We start from the raw sequence: 14,479 nt of genomic DNA, 5'->3' as shown, positions 1-14,479 counted from the left end.
ACTTTACATCCTCTGTCACTGAAAGCATCAGTTATCATGTTTTACCAATCATAAGTATTGTCTTAAAATGACCGTTTATGGTTAAATCTGCTCATTTTTTGTCTTGATTTACTCCACAGTGGAACTGAATGAAATTGGATTCAAGTTTGTGCGAAAGTGCATCAACTATGTTGAAACAAAAGGTAACGGGTCCTATTAAAGGTTTATCCCAGCTGCCTAGAGTTCAGTTGGTTTGCCTGCATGCCCTTAAGGGGGCGTAGTTGAGTCACAGGTTAGTCATTTTGGTGCCAGTCCTGTAGACTGACGTCAGAGAAAAAACATACTTTACAATTGTAGTTGTATGAAATAATAGTCTGTTTCAGATTGTACAGAATTTTAATCATCACATAAGGTTTTTTTTAAGATTGATATTTTCTTCTCTCGATGTCTGATATCACTGCATGCTAAAACTCAATATCTCAACCCTATCTTGAACGCAGATGTAACGTTATAATTCTACAGTCACAGTATATTTCTCCACTAGCGTGATTCGTCTTACAAGAATGGAATTAAGAACTCAAGACATGAACATGTAATTTGTTTGATGATCCAAGCATGGGGCATTGTTCGGTCTCAAACTAAATAGTTAAATGAAGCGTTCATAATCCGGAAAGAACATCTGTATTTTAATTCTGGCTCACGCGGACTCTGAAAAGAAGCATGTGGTACATTTCCACTGCTCGGTGTCCAGATTACATTCCCCTTTCTCTTACCTCCCCCTCTCCTCTTTCCAGGAGTGACACAAGAAGGAGTGTATAGAACAGTTGGCAGCAACATCCAAGTGCAGAAGCTTTTAAATGCCTTCTTTGGTAAGGAAATAAGCCTGTGATTATGTGCTACATCCATCCATTCACTTTGTTTTCCTCAATGGGGTTCATCTACCTGAATCTACAACATAACAGGTTCTGCAGCTTTAGTTAAGCTCGGCTGTTAAGACAGGCAGGGAAATATCAGCAGGTGGCTGCAGGTTAAGTTCTGCTTTAAAGTGTTTATTAACAATATTTCTATAATAAGAATGCATTAAATGACTATGCTTAGTGTGAAAGAGAATTACCACCTAACTCTGCTGCTGTGTGACTCATTTTGATTTTCAGGCCCACAACTTTAATGTTGTGATTCACTCTCATTGCATCAATTTTGACTGCAGGCAGCAGCTTGTAGAGAAAAAGTTCTGTACACGGGGGCGTCGTGTGGCGTAGTGGTTTAAGCAGGCGCCCCATGTGTAGAGGCTACAGTCCTCACTGCAGTTGGCCCCGGTTTGAGTCCCGCATCGGACTGCCTTTGCTGCATGTCATTCCCCCTCTCTCTGCCTCCCCATTTCCTGTCTCTCTCTATTATCCTGTCCAATAAAGGCACAAAAGCCCAAAAAAATATACTTAAAAAAAAGTTCTGTACACCAACCAGCACCAATATAGTGAACATAGTGGAGCAATATAGAGCAGCTGAAGAGTCGATGTAGACCAAAAACAGAGCTAAAAAGAGAGTGAGCATTGGCCTTAAATTCATCCCTTGGACACAAACACTACTCCAAACGAATCCTAATTCTGCTCCATATCTGCTGGATGTGTGAACAGGCAACAGGTTGTTAATAATTTTGCAATATCGACCCAAGTGGCAAAACTAAAGCACAGATTTTAATAATAACATCAGTGATGCCTTTGTTCTGTTTAAGTGTGACAATGACCTGGAATATTTTCTGCTTGTTTCTTCTGATTTGCTCTTCATAGACCCCTCACACCCAGGAGACGTCGACCTCCACAGCAGTGACTGGGACATTAAAACCATCACAAGTGCATTGAAGTTTTACTTAAGGTGTGTGTGTGTGTGTGTGTGTGTGTGTGTGTGTGTGTGTGTGTGTGTGTGTGTGTGTGTGTGTGTCTGTGTGTGTGTGTGTGTGTGTCTGTGTGTGTGTGTGTACAGCTTTTCTTTTTCACGATAGTTGTAATCATCAAAGTCAAATGTCTATTCTTTACTCTATCATTGAGATACAGTTAATTGAATTACAATATGATATAATTATGATGAAAAAATAATTACATACATTTCGGTTGATCGTAAGTCTGACTCACATGAAATTTAGCAGAATTCATCACTGTACAGAGCTCTGGTATTCTAAGGATTTAGCTATTTTCCAAGAAAATATCTAAGTGCACCAAATTAACAATTTGCTATTATTGAAGTAACAGATTCAGCCTTGACAGTCTAGGTGCTTTCTAGTGTAATTGTGTAACAAGTGAGTGCAGCTTTTTGTTTTTCTCATGCATGATGGGGTGAGTCATATTGCCCTCTGGTCTTGCACTTGTGTTTACGAGCATCTTTATTTATCTGCAGGAGTCTGTCTGAACCTCTGATGACTTACAATCTGCACAGGGACCTCATGTGTGCTGCAAGTAAGACATGTTTTGGAAACGATCCTGCGCTCAGACAGAGGGAAGTTGTGTCATTATGTCTGGCTCTTTGTTAAATTAGATCCACCATTAAAATATATTACTTATATTAACATAGTAGACTCCAACTAGTATCCCTCGAAATGTAAAGGTGTGCCAACACATGCCTTTGAGTCCAGATGTCACAGACCTGAGGAAGGTCAGAACATGATCTGTGCTTCAAACTTGTCTTCATCTGTTACTTTGCGTGAATGAAGGTTGGGCTGTAGTTTATGAATGTGCTATGCATCTTGGGTACATTTACTTTAACATCAATAAGCACTGCCTTGAAAAGACTTGGATACAAGGAATAGAAGAGGCATTCATACATCAATACTGTGCAGGTTGAGCAGGTCCTCAGGCCACTACATCACTCTGGACACTAAAGGAAATCTAAGCCTGTTGTTTGTTTTTGTCTGTTACGCTACATCATTGTAAAAGAAGTCAGTGAGTTTAATAGCGTCAGGATGTTAAAGGATGCTTTAGACAACCAGTGACTTCAGTTTCCTGGAAATGCCATTCATTAACTGAATGGAGCCTGAGTTTGTTATGGAGACTTTCTTTTATTAGCCTCATGCTATTGTAAAGGATAGCTGTGCCCCGCTCCATACTGTTTTTTAATAATAATTAGTGCCACGGGTGCTCAGCTCCTCTCAGCTATTCTAGCTGTAGAGGAGTGCCTCGGGGCGGAGCATCTATTAATATTCCTTCGGGCTTATTATTATTCTTCTGCCAAGCGTCCCGCAGCTTTGAGAAAACCCCGGTAATATATACATTAAAACGTGCGTCTTGATCCCGAAAGAGGTGCTATGACTTTTGGTGTTAAAATTCCAAATTTTCCCAAAGTTATTCCCAAAATACTGGGAATAAATAATGCATTAGAAATGCAATGGAATTTTCTTTAGAAACCCCAAAAATTTCACCTTTTTTCTACAAAATTTCACCTTTTTTCTGAGTCACCGAGCTCTCTCATACCTGCACATAGAAATGTGATTCAAACTATAAAACAGAGGAAAACTTCTGCTCTCTCAAAAACACAACAACTGTTTTTACATAACATGTAAACTTTTCAAACTATGAGCACTCAAAGGAGAAGTGGAAATCACTTTTTCTTCAAAGTTAGAGTGACAGCGTCAGTAGTGCGTGAAGCAGTAAAAAATAACCTTTATTTTTATTTTTAACTCGAGCTCACGGCCAAACCGTAAAAAGGAGACAAATAATTCTTTCTCAAAATGTAGACATAGTTGTTGAGATTCATAAAATGTAACTTTGACAGGCAGGGTCTGCACAAAATTTAAACGGGGTTGCCGAGTCCGGCAGCAATACCTTTCTCACTCTCATTGACACCTAATGTAATCGTCTTTTTTTTTCAAAAGAATCTCACTCTGTCTTCGCACTGAGCTTACTCACTCATTTTAAGGAATATCTGAATAAAATAGAGACTGTAAGAAACTTCTGGCTTCAGTGTCTGTCACGGTGTTTTCGGTTTTTGAAAAGAAGTAATGGTTTTCTCATAATTTGCAGTTGTTTGAAGCCATATAGAAGCCAAATTCTGGGCAGATTTTCACATTGCCATGGCAACGGCAGCTCCTGACCTGTGTGCGTGCGTGCGCCTAGCAACCAGATAACCAACTCTCCAAGCTCTGCTAGCTTTACATTAGCCGCATGTTAGGTCTTAAATTACATTTAGTTAGGTCTTAAATATGTAAGTCCATTTACTGCTTCCTTCGTTGCTTTTTTTTTGTTTTGTTAAATGAGTGAATGAAGTTGTGACGGTCTCTGCTGAGACAGAGGAGAGGAGAAGCTACTAGCCCTCTCTCGCTGTCACTTCTAGTCGCGTTGCTCTCCTCCCCAGTAATGTTAAATTTAGCACAGAAAAAAACATAATAGTGGTAATTTAAATAGCGGTTCATGGGATTTATTAACCCTCAGGGGTCCCTCTGTCCTTTTTTGGACATTTTCTTCACTTTTCTTTTTTGATTTGCTGATCATTTTGGCTGTGTTACAGCTGAAGGTATGGATTTCTGCAAGAAAGTGTCTTTTTTGACATATTTTTAAAATCTAATGTCAGTTATTGTTACAGGTCTATTATACACTGGTAACACATTTTGTACCCTCTGGGGTTCCTTGCGTCCAAAAAAGGACACACAAAGAAAATGCTATAAAATCATCATATATCAATATTTTTTTCTGCTTTTTTTTGCATACATCTCTTAAACCACTTCAGTTCTGCTCAAACCTACCAAATGTTATTAGTTTTCAGGATTTTAACCCTTTAAATGCCAGTTTGAAGACATGTTGCCTCTTGTTTTATTAAAAAAAACAACACAGAATATGAGATATTTCCCACATAATATATGATGGAGGGATGTGACATTGTTTTATATCAAGACATTTCTCAAAACCAGAATATGATCAGGGTGACTTTTGAACACTGGAAATAAATCATGTACTCATCCCGGCAGTAGCCCCCGTGGCACTCAAAATTTCCCTGGAATTTTCTAGTTGTATCTTTATAATTGTATTTTTTCTTTGTATCACAGAGTCAGATAACCTGGACTTTCGACTAAGTGAAATTCATTCACTTACCTACAAGCTACCAGAGAAAAATCGTGAGATGCTGGAGATGCTAATTAAACACTTGGTTAGGTGAGTGCCAGTGGACTTTGTAGTGATTCACTGTTTTTACTGATCCAGGAGGCCCACTTGATGTGTCACTGACTGTGCCAGCAGTTTAGTTACATTTTAACCAAACTCATCCTCATCCTTGTTGACAGTGTGTGCAGTCGCAGTGATGAAAACCTCATGACTCCTTCAAACATGGCCGTTATCTTTGGACCCACGCTGATGAGAGCAAAGGAGGAGACTGTGGCGGCCATGTTGGATATCAAGTTCCAAAACATTGTTGTTGAGATTCTGATTGAGGACTACAAAAAGGTACAATTACAGAGTGGAATCATTTTGTCCCACTCAAAGGAATAGTTTGATGTTTAGGAAATCATTTTTGGGATTTCAGTTTATTTCATGCTCTTTGTTTTGCATATCATTTATGTAACAAAGTTATAGGATGTATGTAACTGAAATACTAGCTACTTAACCGAAGTACCATTACACTTTTTGTGTGATTTCAGATCTTCAGTAATATGCCAGAGGACAGCACCGCCCCGCCTATCCCTCCTCCACGGATCACCCCGAGAAAGCGGCAGCCCATCACCATTTCCAAACGGCCACCTCGTGTTTATCAAGCGCTCAGTCACGACCACTTCCAGAAAGCAGAGAGTAATTATTAGTCTCTCCTGGGCCTGATTGTCCTCATGCTCCTCATTAACCTTTCCTGTCTGTACAGAAGTTCTTCTAGACAGATCTGTACCACAACACATCATTTCATAGCACTGTCTGAAGTATAGAAAAGTGCGGGTTACTGTAATGTGTCAGTTATAAAATACTAATAAAACAAGTGTTACATATTCCTAAACATGGAATTATGTATTTCCCTTCCAAATCAAGATCTATTAATTTTATTCTTTATTGCCTTAGCCTTAATCATTGATAGGAAATTCCTCGAGTCATAGATAGATAGATAGATAGATAGATAGATGGATGGATGGATGGATGGATGGATGGATGGATGGATGGATGGATGGATGGATAGATAGATAGATACACTGCAACGAAGAAGTACTAAACAATAAAATCCCTTTTTATTTCAAGTATAAATAAACTTAAATACTTTTATTTCACATTAGTCTTTTATTTAAATGCCTCAGGCTAAATCATGTAATTTTCTGTCTGTTTGAACCCCTCGTTAAGTGGGTGTGACTTCTTTCATACACTGTGGCAGGGAAATTTGGAGCACCTGCAGCTTGTCCTCTCTGTAATAACTTACTAACTTACTATAACTGGCCCTGTATGATTAATCCAAAGCTTGTTGTGTGTGTGTGTGTGTGTGTGTGTGTGTGTGTTGTGTGTGTGTGTGTGTGTGTGTATGTGTGTTAACCAATAATTTGTGTTGTTTTAAATCAGTGCTGGCTCAGTGGTTGTATTACCAGATTACACTGTAGTGTTATATGTGAACTTTAGTAAATTTTTCCAGCACTCAGTCACATTGACTGAGGTTTTAAGTTACTTGTACTAAGATAGGAAGAACACATCATATTCTTTGTCTGTTTTCATTTAGTCCGTTCTAAGTAGTCACAACCTTGCATTAATTGTTCTGTCATTACTTTGTAACAGATGGACCGGACAACAGCTCAATAATGGACATGGACGTCTCATTGAACCCTGTTCCCCTGCAGCGGATGAAATCTGTAAGCTGTGCTCCACTGGTTGCAAAAGAACCTCCTCCAAGACAAGCGCTGATGCCCAAACCAGCAAACCGTCAGGACAGAGCCTCAGACTCTAATGTTGGGAAGATGGATGACACAAGGCAAAAGGCTGATTCCTCTTCAGTGGCAAACGGGGAATCTGGAGTCTATGTGAGCAGAGTACCATCCATTCAGAGCAGAAGACCGCCTCCAAAGGGCACATCAGCTAACAAAGAAGGTACGAGCAACCTTCTGTGTCTATGTAAATGAATATTTCTTAAATCATACTTGTTTATCTGTAAATGGCTTTGCCCATGTTTACAGAAAAGAACTCTTCAAGCTTTACAGGGTTTAGACAAGTTAAGACAAAGGGGTGTATTGTTATATGAAAAGCAAAGTTGTGATGTATTGGTCAATACATCTTCATCTGCTCATTCTGCCTTTGTCAAGACATCTTGCCACCCAAAATCTTGTCCACTGATTTGTATTTGATCATCTAATTTGATTTAATAGTAATCAGTTGTGTTGCTCTTTATGACATGGATTAAAACATGTCCAGCTGCTGCATCTTTGCTTTACAGATTTGCCTCTCCAGATTATGAGTCATTATTTTTTCATTTTTAAAGAAATAAAAGTTTGTTTTTATTTCTGTTTTGTTTTTAGCTTCATTTCATTTCACATAAACAGTGTTCCTAAGATTTTGGTCATCAATGGAAAAATTAAAAAGAGAGACGGTGTAGAGATGAGTGCTATTTGTCTTTGCTGAATTGTAAGCTTTCTTGTTAAATTCCCAGACAGTATTTTATTGATGTAGACTGTATCAGTCCAATATATCACTCTATGGATTTTCAGTTATTAGTGCCACGGGTGTTCAGCTCCGAGGCATCTATTAATCTTCTGTTTCGGGTTTATTATTCTTCCGCCAAATTTCGGCGCGTAACTCGTCCCGCAGCTTTGAGAAAACCCCGGTAATATATACATCAAAACGTGCGTCTTGATCCCGCAAGGGGTGCTATGACTTTTGGTGTTAAAATTCCAATTTTTCCCAAAGTTATTCCCAAAAAACTGGGAATAAATAATGCATTAGAAATGCATTGGAATTTTCTTTAGAAACCCACCTTTTTTCTACAAAATTGCACCTTTTTGCTGAGTCACCCAGCTCTCTCATACCTGCACGTAGAAATGTGATTCAAACTGTAAAACGAAGGAAAACTTCTGCTCTCTCAAAAAGATAGGAACTGTTTTTACATAACATGTAAACTTTTCAAACTGTGAGCACTCAAAGGAGGAGTGCAAATCACTTTTTCTTCAAAGTTAGAGTGAAAGCGTCAGTTGGCTAGAGTGCGTGAAGCAGTAAAAAATAGCCTTTATTTTTATTTTTAACTCGAGCTCGCGGCCAAACCGTAAAAAGGAGACAAATAATTCTTTCTGAAAATGTAGACATAGTTGTTGGGATTCATAAAATGTAACTTTGACAGGCAGGGTCTGCACAAAATTTAAACGGGGGTGGCGAGTCCGGCAGCAATACCTGTCTCACTCTCATTGACACCTAATGTAATCGTCTTTTTTTTTCAAAAGAATCTCTCTCTGTCTTCGCACTGAGCTTACTCACTCATTTTAAGGAATATCTGAATAAAATAGAGACTGTAGAAACTTCTGGCTTCAGTGTTTGGCACGGTCTTTTCGGTTTATGAAAAGAAGTAACGGTTTTCTCATAATTTGCAGTTGTTTTGAAGCCATGTAGAAGCCAAATTCTGGTCAGATTTTCACATTGCCATGGCAACGGCAGCTCCTGACCTGAGTGCGTGCCTGCGTGCGCCTAGCAACCAGATAACCAACTCTCCAAGCTCTGCTAGCTTTACATTAGCCGCATGTTAGGTCTTAAATTACATTTAGTTAGGTCTTAAATATTTAAGTCCATTTACTGCTTCCTTCGTTGCTTTTTTTTTTGTTTTGTTAAAAGAGTGAATGAAGTTGTGACGGTCTCCCAGTAATGTTAAATTTAGCACAGAAAGAAACATAATAGTGGTAATTTAAATAGCAGTTCATGGGATTTATTAACCCTCAGGGGTCCCTCTGTCCTTTTTTGGACATTTTCTTTACTTTTCTTATTTGATTTGCTGATCATTTTGGCTGTGTTACAGCTGAAGGTATGGATTTCTGCAAGAAAGTGTCTTTTTTGACATATTTTTAAAATCTAATGTCAGTTACTGTTACAGGTCTATTATACACTGGTAACATATTTTGTACCCTCTGGGGTTCCTCGCGTCCAAAAAAGGACACACAAAGAAAATGCTATAAAATTATCATATATCAATATTTTTTTCTGCTTTTTTTGCATATATCTCTTAAACCACTTCAGTTCTGCTCAAACCTACCAAATGATTATTAGTTTTCAGGATTTTAACCCTTTAAATGCCAGTTTGTAGACATGTTGCCTCTTGTTTTATTAAAAAAAACAACACAGAATATGAGATATTTCCCACATAATACATGATTGAGGGATGTGACATTGTTTTATATCAGAGTCTTTTATATCAAGACATTTCTCAAAACCAGAATATGATCAGGGTGACTTATGAACACTGGAAATAAATCATGTACTCATCCCGGCAGTAGCCCCCGTGGCACTCAAAATTTCCCTGGAATTTTCTAGTTATAACTTAATGTGCAGCATTTTCAGCTTGTTGTTTTGGTGCCACAGCTCACAAAGTGGCTGCTGTGGTTGACTCTCACTACTCTCATTAACCTTGCAGCAGCCTTCAAGCATACGGCAGACGGAGAGAGTTAGGGAGTAGCTGTTGAACAGAGTAGTGAGGTTTTAGTTTAGTTCCTATACAACTCTTAGCCCCCCCATAACCTCAGATGTTGGATTTACATAATTACACCTGCACATTCCCTAATTCCTGCAAAGTCCCATGCACTGTCACATGAAGCTTCAGCATTGTTTTTATTTTTCAGGAGATTCTGATGGTCTGACCAGAACGAGGTCCACAGAGAAACCTGCCATTTGCAGACCCCCAGTCAGGCCTCCTGAGCCCCCGTCCAGATACCCCACTCCACAAAAGCCCCAAAATGCAGCCAGCAGTGAGTGCACGCCCACATCCTAGTAAGTGTTTTTCAGTGATACAAAAGTCTGAAGCCTCTTTTCTCTTTTTTTTAAAGATACTTTTGGGTATGCAAATGCTGAAGGGGTCAAGAATTCCAATAAATGTTCCACTGTTGAAAAGTAGAGTACCACACAAGTGTAGCACCCAAAAACCAGCAGGTAACAAATAGATGTAGAAAGTGGATATAAAAAATGCAGTCGCCAAATGAATAGGTGCTGACTCCTGGATCACAAAGGATTTAAAGAAGAATCACAAATTCATGATGAATCAGATGTTTATGTTAGTTTTCCTCTTATTCTGCAGTGTTGCCTCTAAAACAAAGTTTTTTGAGAATGCCTCGAGGCAAGTTGGCAGGTACGTAATTTTCTTTATCTTTGCTCCAGTTTGTCCTCCTCGTTAGTTCAGGAAACTTATCAGATACATTAAGTTTGTATACAATAGATGAAAGTTAATAAAATCACAACAGAGCAAATGATTAGAAAGGTGTTATAAGTTATAGCTGTGAACAAAGGAACATTTTTAATTGGTCAATAATTGTTATGATAAAAAGTGAACTACTCTATGTCTCCGTTAGCTGGAAACAAACACATCTGCTCTTTAATGATTCACTCTCATGATCCACTTTCAAGGCCTTGCTGCCCTCCCTGCACAGGCAGTGAGGCAGGCATATTAGGAATGTCTGAGTGGGAAGAGTTTGTGGGAGTTTTATGATAGAAAGTGTAACTCTCTTTATTATAATCTCTTTTGTCTGTACAATTTACGGTAATGTGTCCAAAAAGGGGAAGGTGTAACCTCTGCTGACGTATAAAGCTCACGTGTGTCCCTCGGACAGAAGAAGCACAGTTTGACTGTAGTGATCGTTGTCCCACAGTTGGACCTTCTATTAGCGGCACAGTTTTCTAACACTGTGCAATACAAGCATTATGTAAATACAGTATTCAATAGATAAATCTAGATCTGACATGTATTTGGTAGATTATTTTTATATATTATATATATTTTATAAATATATTTATATATTTACATCATAGCTCAATCTGACATTCCTTCAAACTCATATGCTACAGATGGATTTTATTAGACCCATCTGACACTGTGAGATGCAATGAACTTGCAAGATTGCTGTTATAACTCAGGGACGCTTTAAGAAAGATCATGGGGGGGTCTGTTGGTTAAACTGAAGCTGAACTGTAAATCATAAATGGATTTGGCATTTTTTATTTTTCTTTTCTTTTCCCTTCTAATTTAGTCCACCGACTTCTCCAGTACCATCATCAGGGACAAACGTAAAAAAAGAGGTGAGAGTTACTGTGATTTTAAATGTATTCAGTATTTTCAGGCTCTTGAGTGTGTCTTAATGAACTGTTTAATTGACTTGAATAAATTTGCATTTTGTATTTAAACGTATATACTTGAGACAGATTGTCTTTGGCTTGTTTCCTCAGAATTGAAGTTAAGGAGACCTAGAACACATCATGTGACCTCTACATGTGCTGTTTGGAGCACACTAAGATGGGGGGAGTCACCACTAAGAACTCAGTTGATGCTGATGTTAAGTGACAGACTAAAGTAATGGTTCTCAATAGAACTGAATTTAATGATAAGAATCATGTCGTCAACGCAGGAGCATGAGCTTGTGAGATAACTGGCTCGGTGTTTATTATTCCAAAGTTGGGATGGAGTAAATCTTTTTTTTTCTTTCCACACCAATCAACACTTTTGTCAAATAATATTATAATATTTAGTCATTTTAAAGTTCAGTGGTTTGAATGACTCTGGGCAATGGACATGTGCGAACTAACTTGGTTATGACTTATCTACATTTTAACACTTGTTTTCAGGAGTGTGAAATAGATGTCCCAAAGATCAATCAGTTTCATCATTATTAGTCTGAAAATGTGACATATTAGTCTAAATATTAACTTTTAAATGTTGTAGCCATGTAAAGCCATTGAGACAAAAACTATTGTCTGCTATTTTAGTGGATCTGCTGAAAGAAAAGCAACTGCTAAAGATTGTATTTCAGTATTTAGACAAACCAGCATGAAAAAAAAGATTATTTCAATTTGTTTCGAGGAACTGGATAAAATTAATTCATGTTAAGCTACATCTTACAGTGCACTAATTATGTCTGTGAAAGCTATTTTAGTTGGTCTTGAATAATTCAGTTGAGACATAACTCACCACCACAACATAAGACACTTTTTAAAAGGCATTAAAAAAGTATTTGCTATAAAATGTGACTCTGTATTAAAGTCAGTGTAGTTTGAATTTACACTGAATTTAAAGCTTGTTAGTTTAATAGGGAATTTTAAAAAACAGATTCCCTCACTTCTTACCTCTTTTGTAGGTCAGGTTGTATAGGAGAGTCCTTGAAGATTACCTAAATTTATTGCACCTCAAATTAATTGTTGGGTTTAAAAAAGAGGTCAAAACTGTTTGTTACAATATGTGAATATAACACTCCAGATTCTCCTGATTATTATTATTTTTTATTTTGTTCTTCTTGAAATGGTAATTATGTTGGTTTTACACTTATTTTTGCATAACCCAACTTGAAGATTCTGTTTTTTTTCTGGTTTTCAAAAAGGAAAAATAAACACAATGCGTTTTTAACTTGACTCAAAAATGAGGTGTGTTTGATCTGTCAATTCTGTGTTACTCTATGGTGTTTCTGTCTTATCTCTCTTCAGTCAGTGTGCTGATGTCAGTCTTATGACTTCTGTCTCAGATTTATACTAAGTGAATGTTTTTTAAAGTGTTCTCTCAATTTCTCTAAAACATTAATCACTCGTTAATATGATGTTAACAGGTCTCTAATTAAAAGTGTCACTTCACTTGTCAAAGTGTAAAGTTGCTAAAATTCAAACTTATATTTTGTACAAAGTGCAAGAGGAGTTGCAACATGTAAGAGATTTTTTGCAGGGTGTATCATCTTACTACTGCTTAATCTGAGAAACATTTAATATAATACAATAAGGTTGATTGACTGAGGACTCCAGATAAAATGTTCTCTCATGTTTCTGGCTGATGACTTTACATGATATCCATGGTGAATCAGTGGAAGTAGGTCAATTAAAAGGAAAATAAAAAGCATAGAAATTTAATTAGGTTTCAGTAGCACTTTCTGTGACAGCTAGCACTGTTGTGATAGAGTAATTGGCTTCATTGTTATTCATTTGTCACATGTTTTGTATGCAGATATAAGCTGTTGTTGGCAAGGTGACATATGTGCAGAACTGGATGCCAAGTAAGCATTATGCAAAATTAAAAAGTAATTTTCTAGATTGATGGGTGCTGCTGACGTTTTGTATATTTGTTGTATTAGTTAAAAACATGCCACTGGAGGCCTGACAGTCAACCATGTGGAATAAAAGGTTGGCTGAAAATTTTGATTGGAAACATTGTAAAATTTTTATGCCAGTAGCATGGTTGAAAATAATATTTAAAGATTGTTCACCCTCCCCCATGCAGTGAATTTGTTGTGGTGGTGTTCAGTACTTGAACAACTCTAATAGAGCCCTCTGACTATGACTGTGATTTTGTCCTGCCTTTGAGGAGCATAATCTGTCATGTAGCTCCATGTGGTTTGACCTTCATTCACTCTCATCCAAATATACTGTTTCAATAGGAAACACAATTTAAGTAGCAAAAGTATTCTCAAAAGTTACCTCATGAATACTGGGTGGTGTAATGGCTCCATTCAGTATACAGAGCTTCATATATTGAGCTCCATATCTTGTGAAATTACATCTCTTTGTACCTGTCCTCTGACATTGTCCTTTCAATACTCAAGTAATATTTCATGAATGTCTTCCATTTTTGTATGTGTGTGTAGGTGCAGTTTTGCATGAGCTTCTTATGGACTAGTGAGGAAAAAAGAATTTGCCATCGAGTTGGGTGTCTTATTTTCTCAACATTTTGAAAAATACAATTAACGAAACTTTATAATCACAAGTTCTACAAATCCATCTTTCTATGTTCTCCCAAGTCTTTCTAATGTTCTCACAATACCAAAACCATGTATGAGGGAGTCATTGTGAGTGCCACCTTTTAAACATCTATCTGAGGCGCTGCTGTCGAATTTAGGAATTTTGTCTCTAGAGTATTCTTGTCATTACTCTGTGTAGGATGTAGATTTTCATTAGTGGTTGGGAATGAGAGGACAACATGCCAGGCCTTTACCATTACTTTTTGAGTTTATGCAGTTGTAATTCATCTGCACTAATATAGCAACCAATGTATGTCATATTCCTTGTTTGTACTTTCAATTGTTATAGATTTTCCTAATTATTTATAATTTTGTCTATTACCATTAATTCTGTTTTTCTACATTCATTTTATAACCTAATAGCCTCAACAATTCAGAATAATAATATTTGTATAAGGAAATATACAATACTACACTGTTGCCCATAAAGTTGGAATAATTTAGTTTCTCAGTTTAATTGTGGTTTCATTGTGGTTTCATTTTCATTGTGATATGTGTGGAAGAGATTGACTACTAAAATTTTGAGAAGATATACGTTTTATCTGTCAAGAATAAATCACATTGTCACAATCATTTCATGGAAAGAGGTAAAAAATATTTTATTCCAAC

The 14,479-nt window shown here is 37.3% G+C and overlaps 1 protein-coding gene across 9 annotated transcripts in view; it reads left to right on the top strand.

The window, feature by feature from the left end:
* Nucleotides 1–14,479, top strand: part of LOC130182087 (oligophrenin-1-like) — a 28,198-nt gene that overhangs the window by 11,207 nt on the left and 2,512 nt on the right. For 2 of the 9 annotated variants that reach the window (XM_056396668.1, XM_056396667.1), the window contains exons 13-24: nt 120–182; nt 774–848; nt 1,767–1,851; nt 2,371–2,429; nt 5,009–5,114; nt 5,243–5,402; nt 5,597–5,744; nt 6,699–7,007; nt 9,731–9,878; nt 10,183–10,233; nt 11,129–11,177; nt 13,081–13,129. In XM_056396668.1, the coding sequence (XP_056252643.1) occupies nt 120–182; nt 774–848; nt 1,767–1,851; nt 2,371–2,429; nt 5,009–5,114; nt 5,243–5,402; nt 5,597–5,744; nt 6,699–7,007; nt 9,731–9,878; nt 10,183–10,233; nt 11,129–11,177; nt 13,081–13,086 (1,259 nt within the window). In that variant the 3' untranslated portion in view covers nt 13,087–13,129. Of the gene's footprint in view, nt 1–119; nt 183–773; nt 849–1,766; nt 1,852–2,370; nt 2,430–5,008; nt 5,115–5,242; nt 5,403–5,596; nt 5,745–6,698; nt 7,008–9,730; nt 9,879–10,182; nt 10,234–11,128; nt 11,178–11,324; nt 12,501–13,080; nt 13,130–14,479 lie in introns of those variants that run through there. The other 7 variants (XM_056396663.1, XM_056396662.1, XM_056396670.1 and 4 more) reach the window with 5 other exon arrangements.

This window comes from Seriola aureovittata, chromosome 15 (genome assembly GCF_021018895.1).
Source record: "Seriola aureovittata isolate HTS-2021-v1 ecotype China chromosome 15, ASM2101889v1, whole genome shotgun sequence".
Lineage (NCBI taxonomy): Eukaryota > Metazoa > Chordata > Actinopteri > Carangiformes > Carangidae > Seriola > Seriola aureovittata.
Note: the sequence above shows the minus strand (reverse complement) of the source record. Positions and strands in the feature narration are given on the sequence as shown.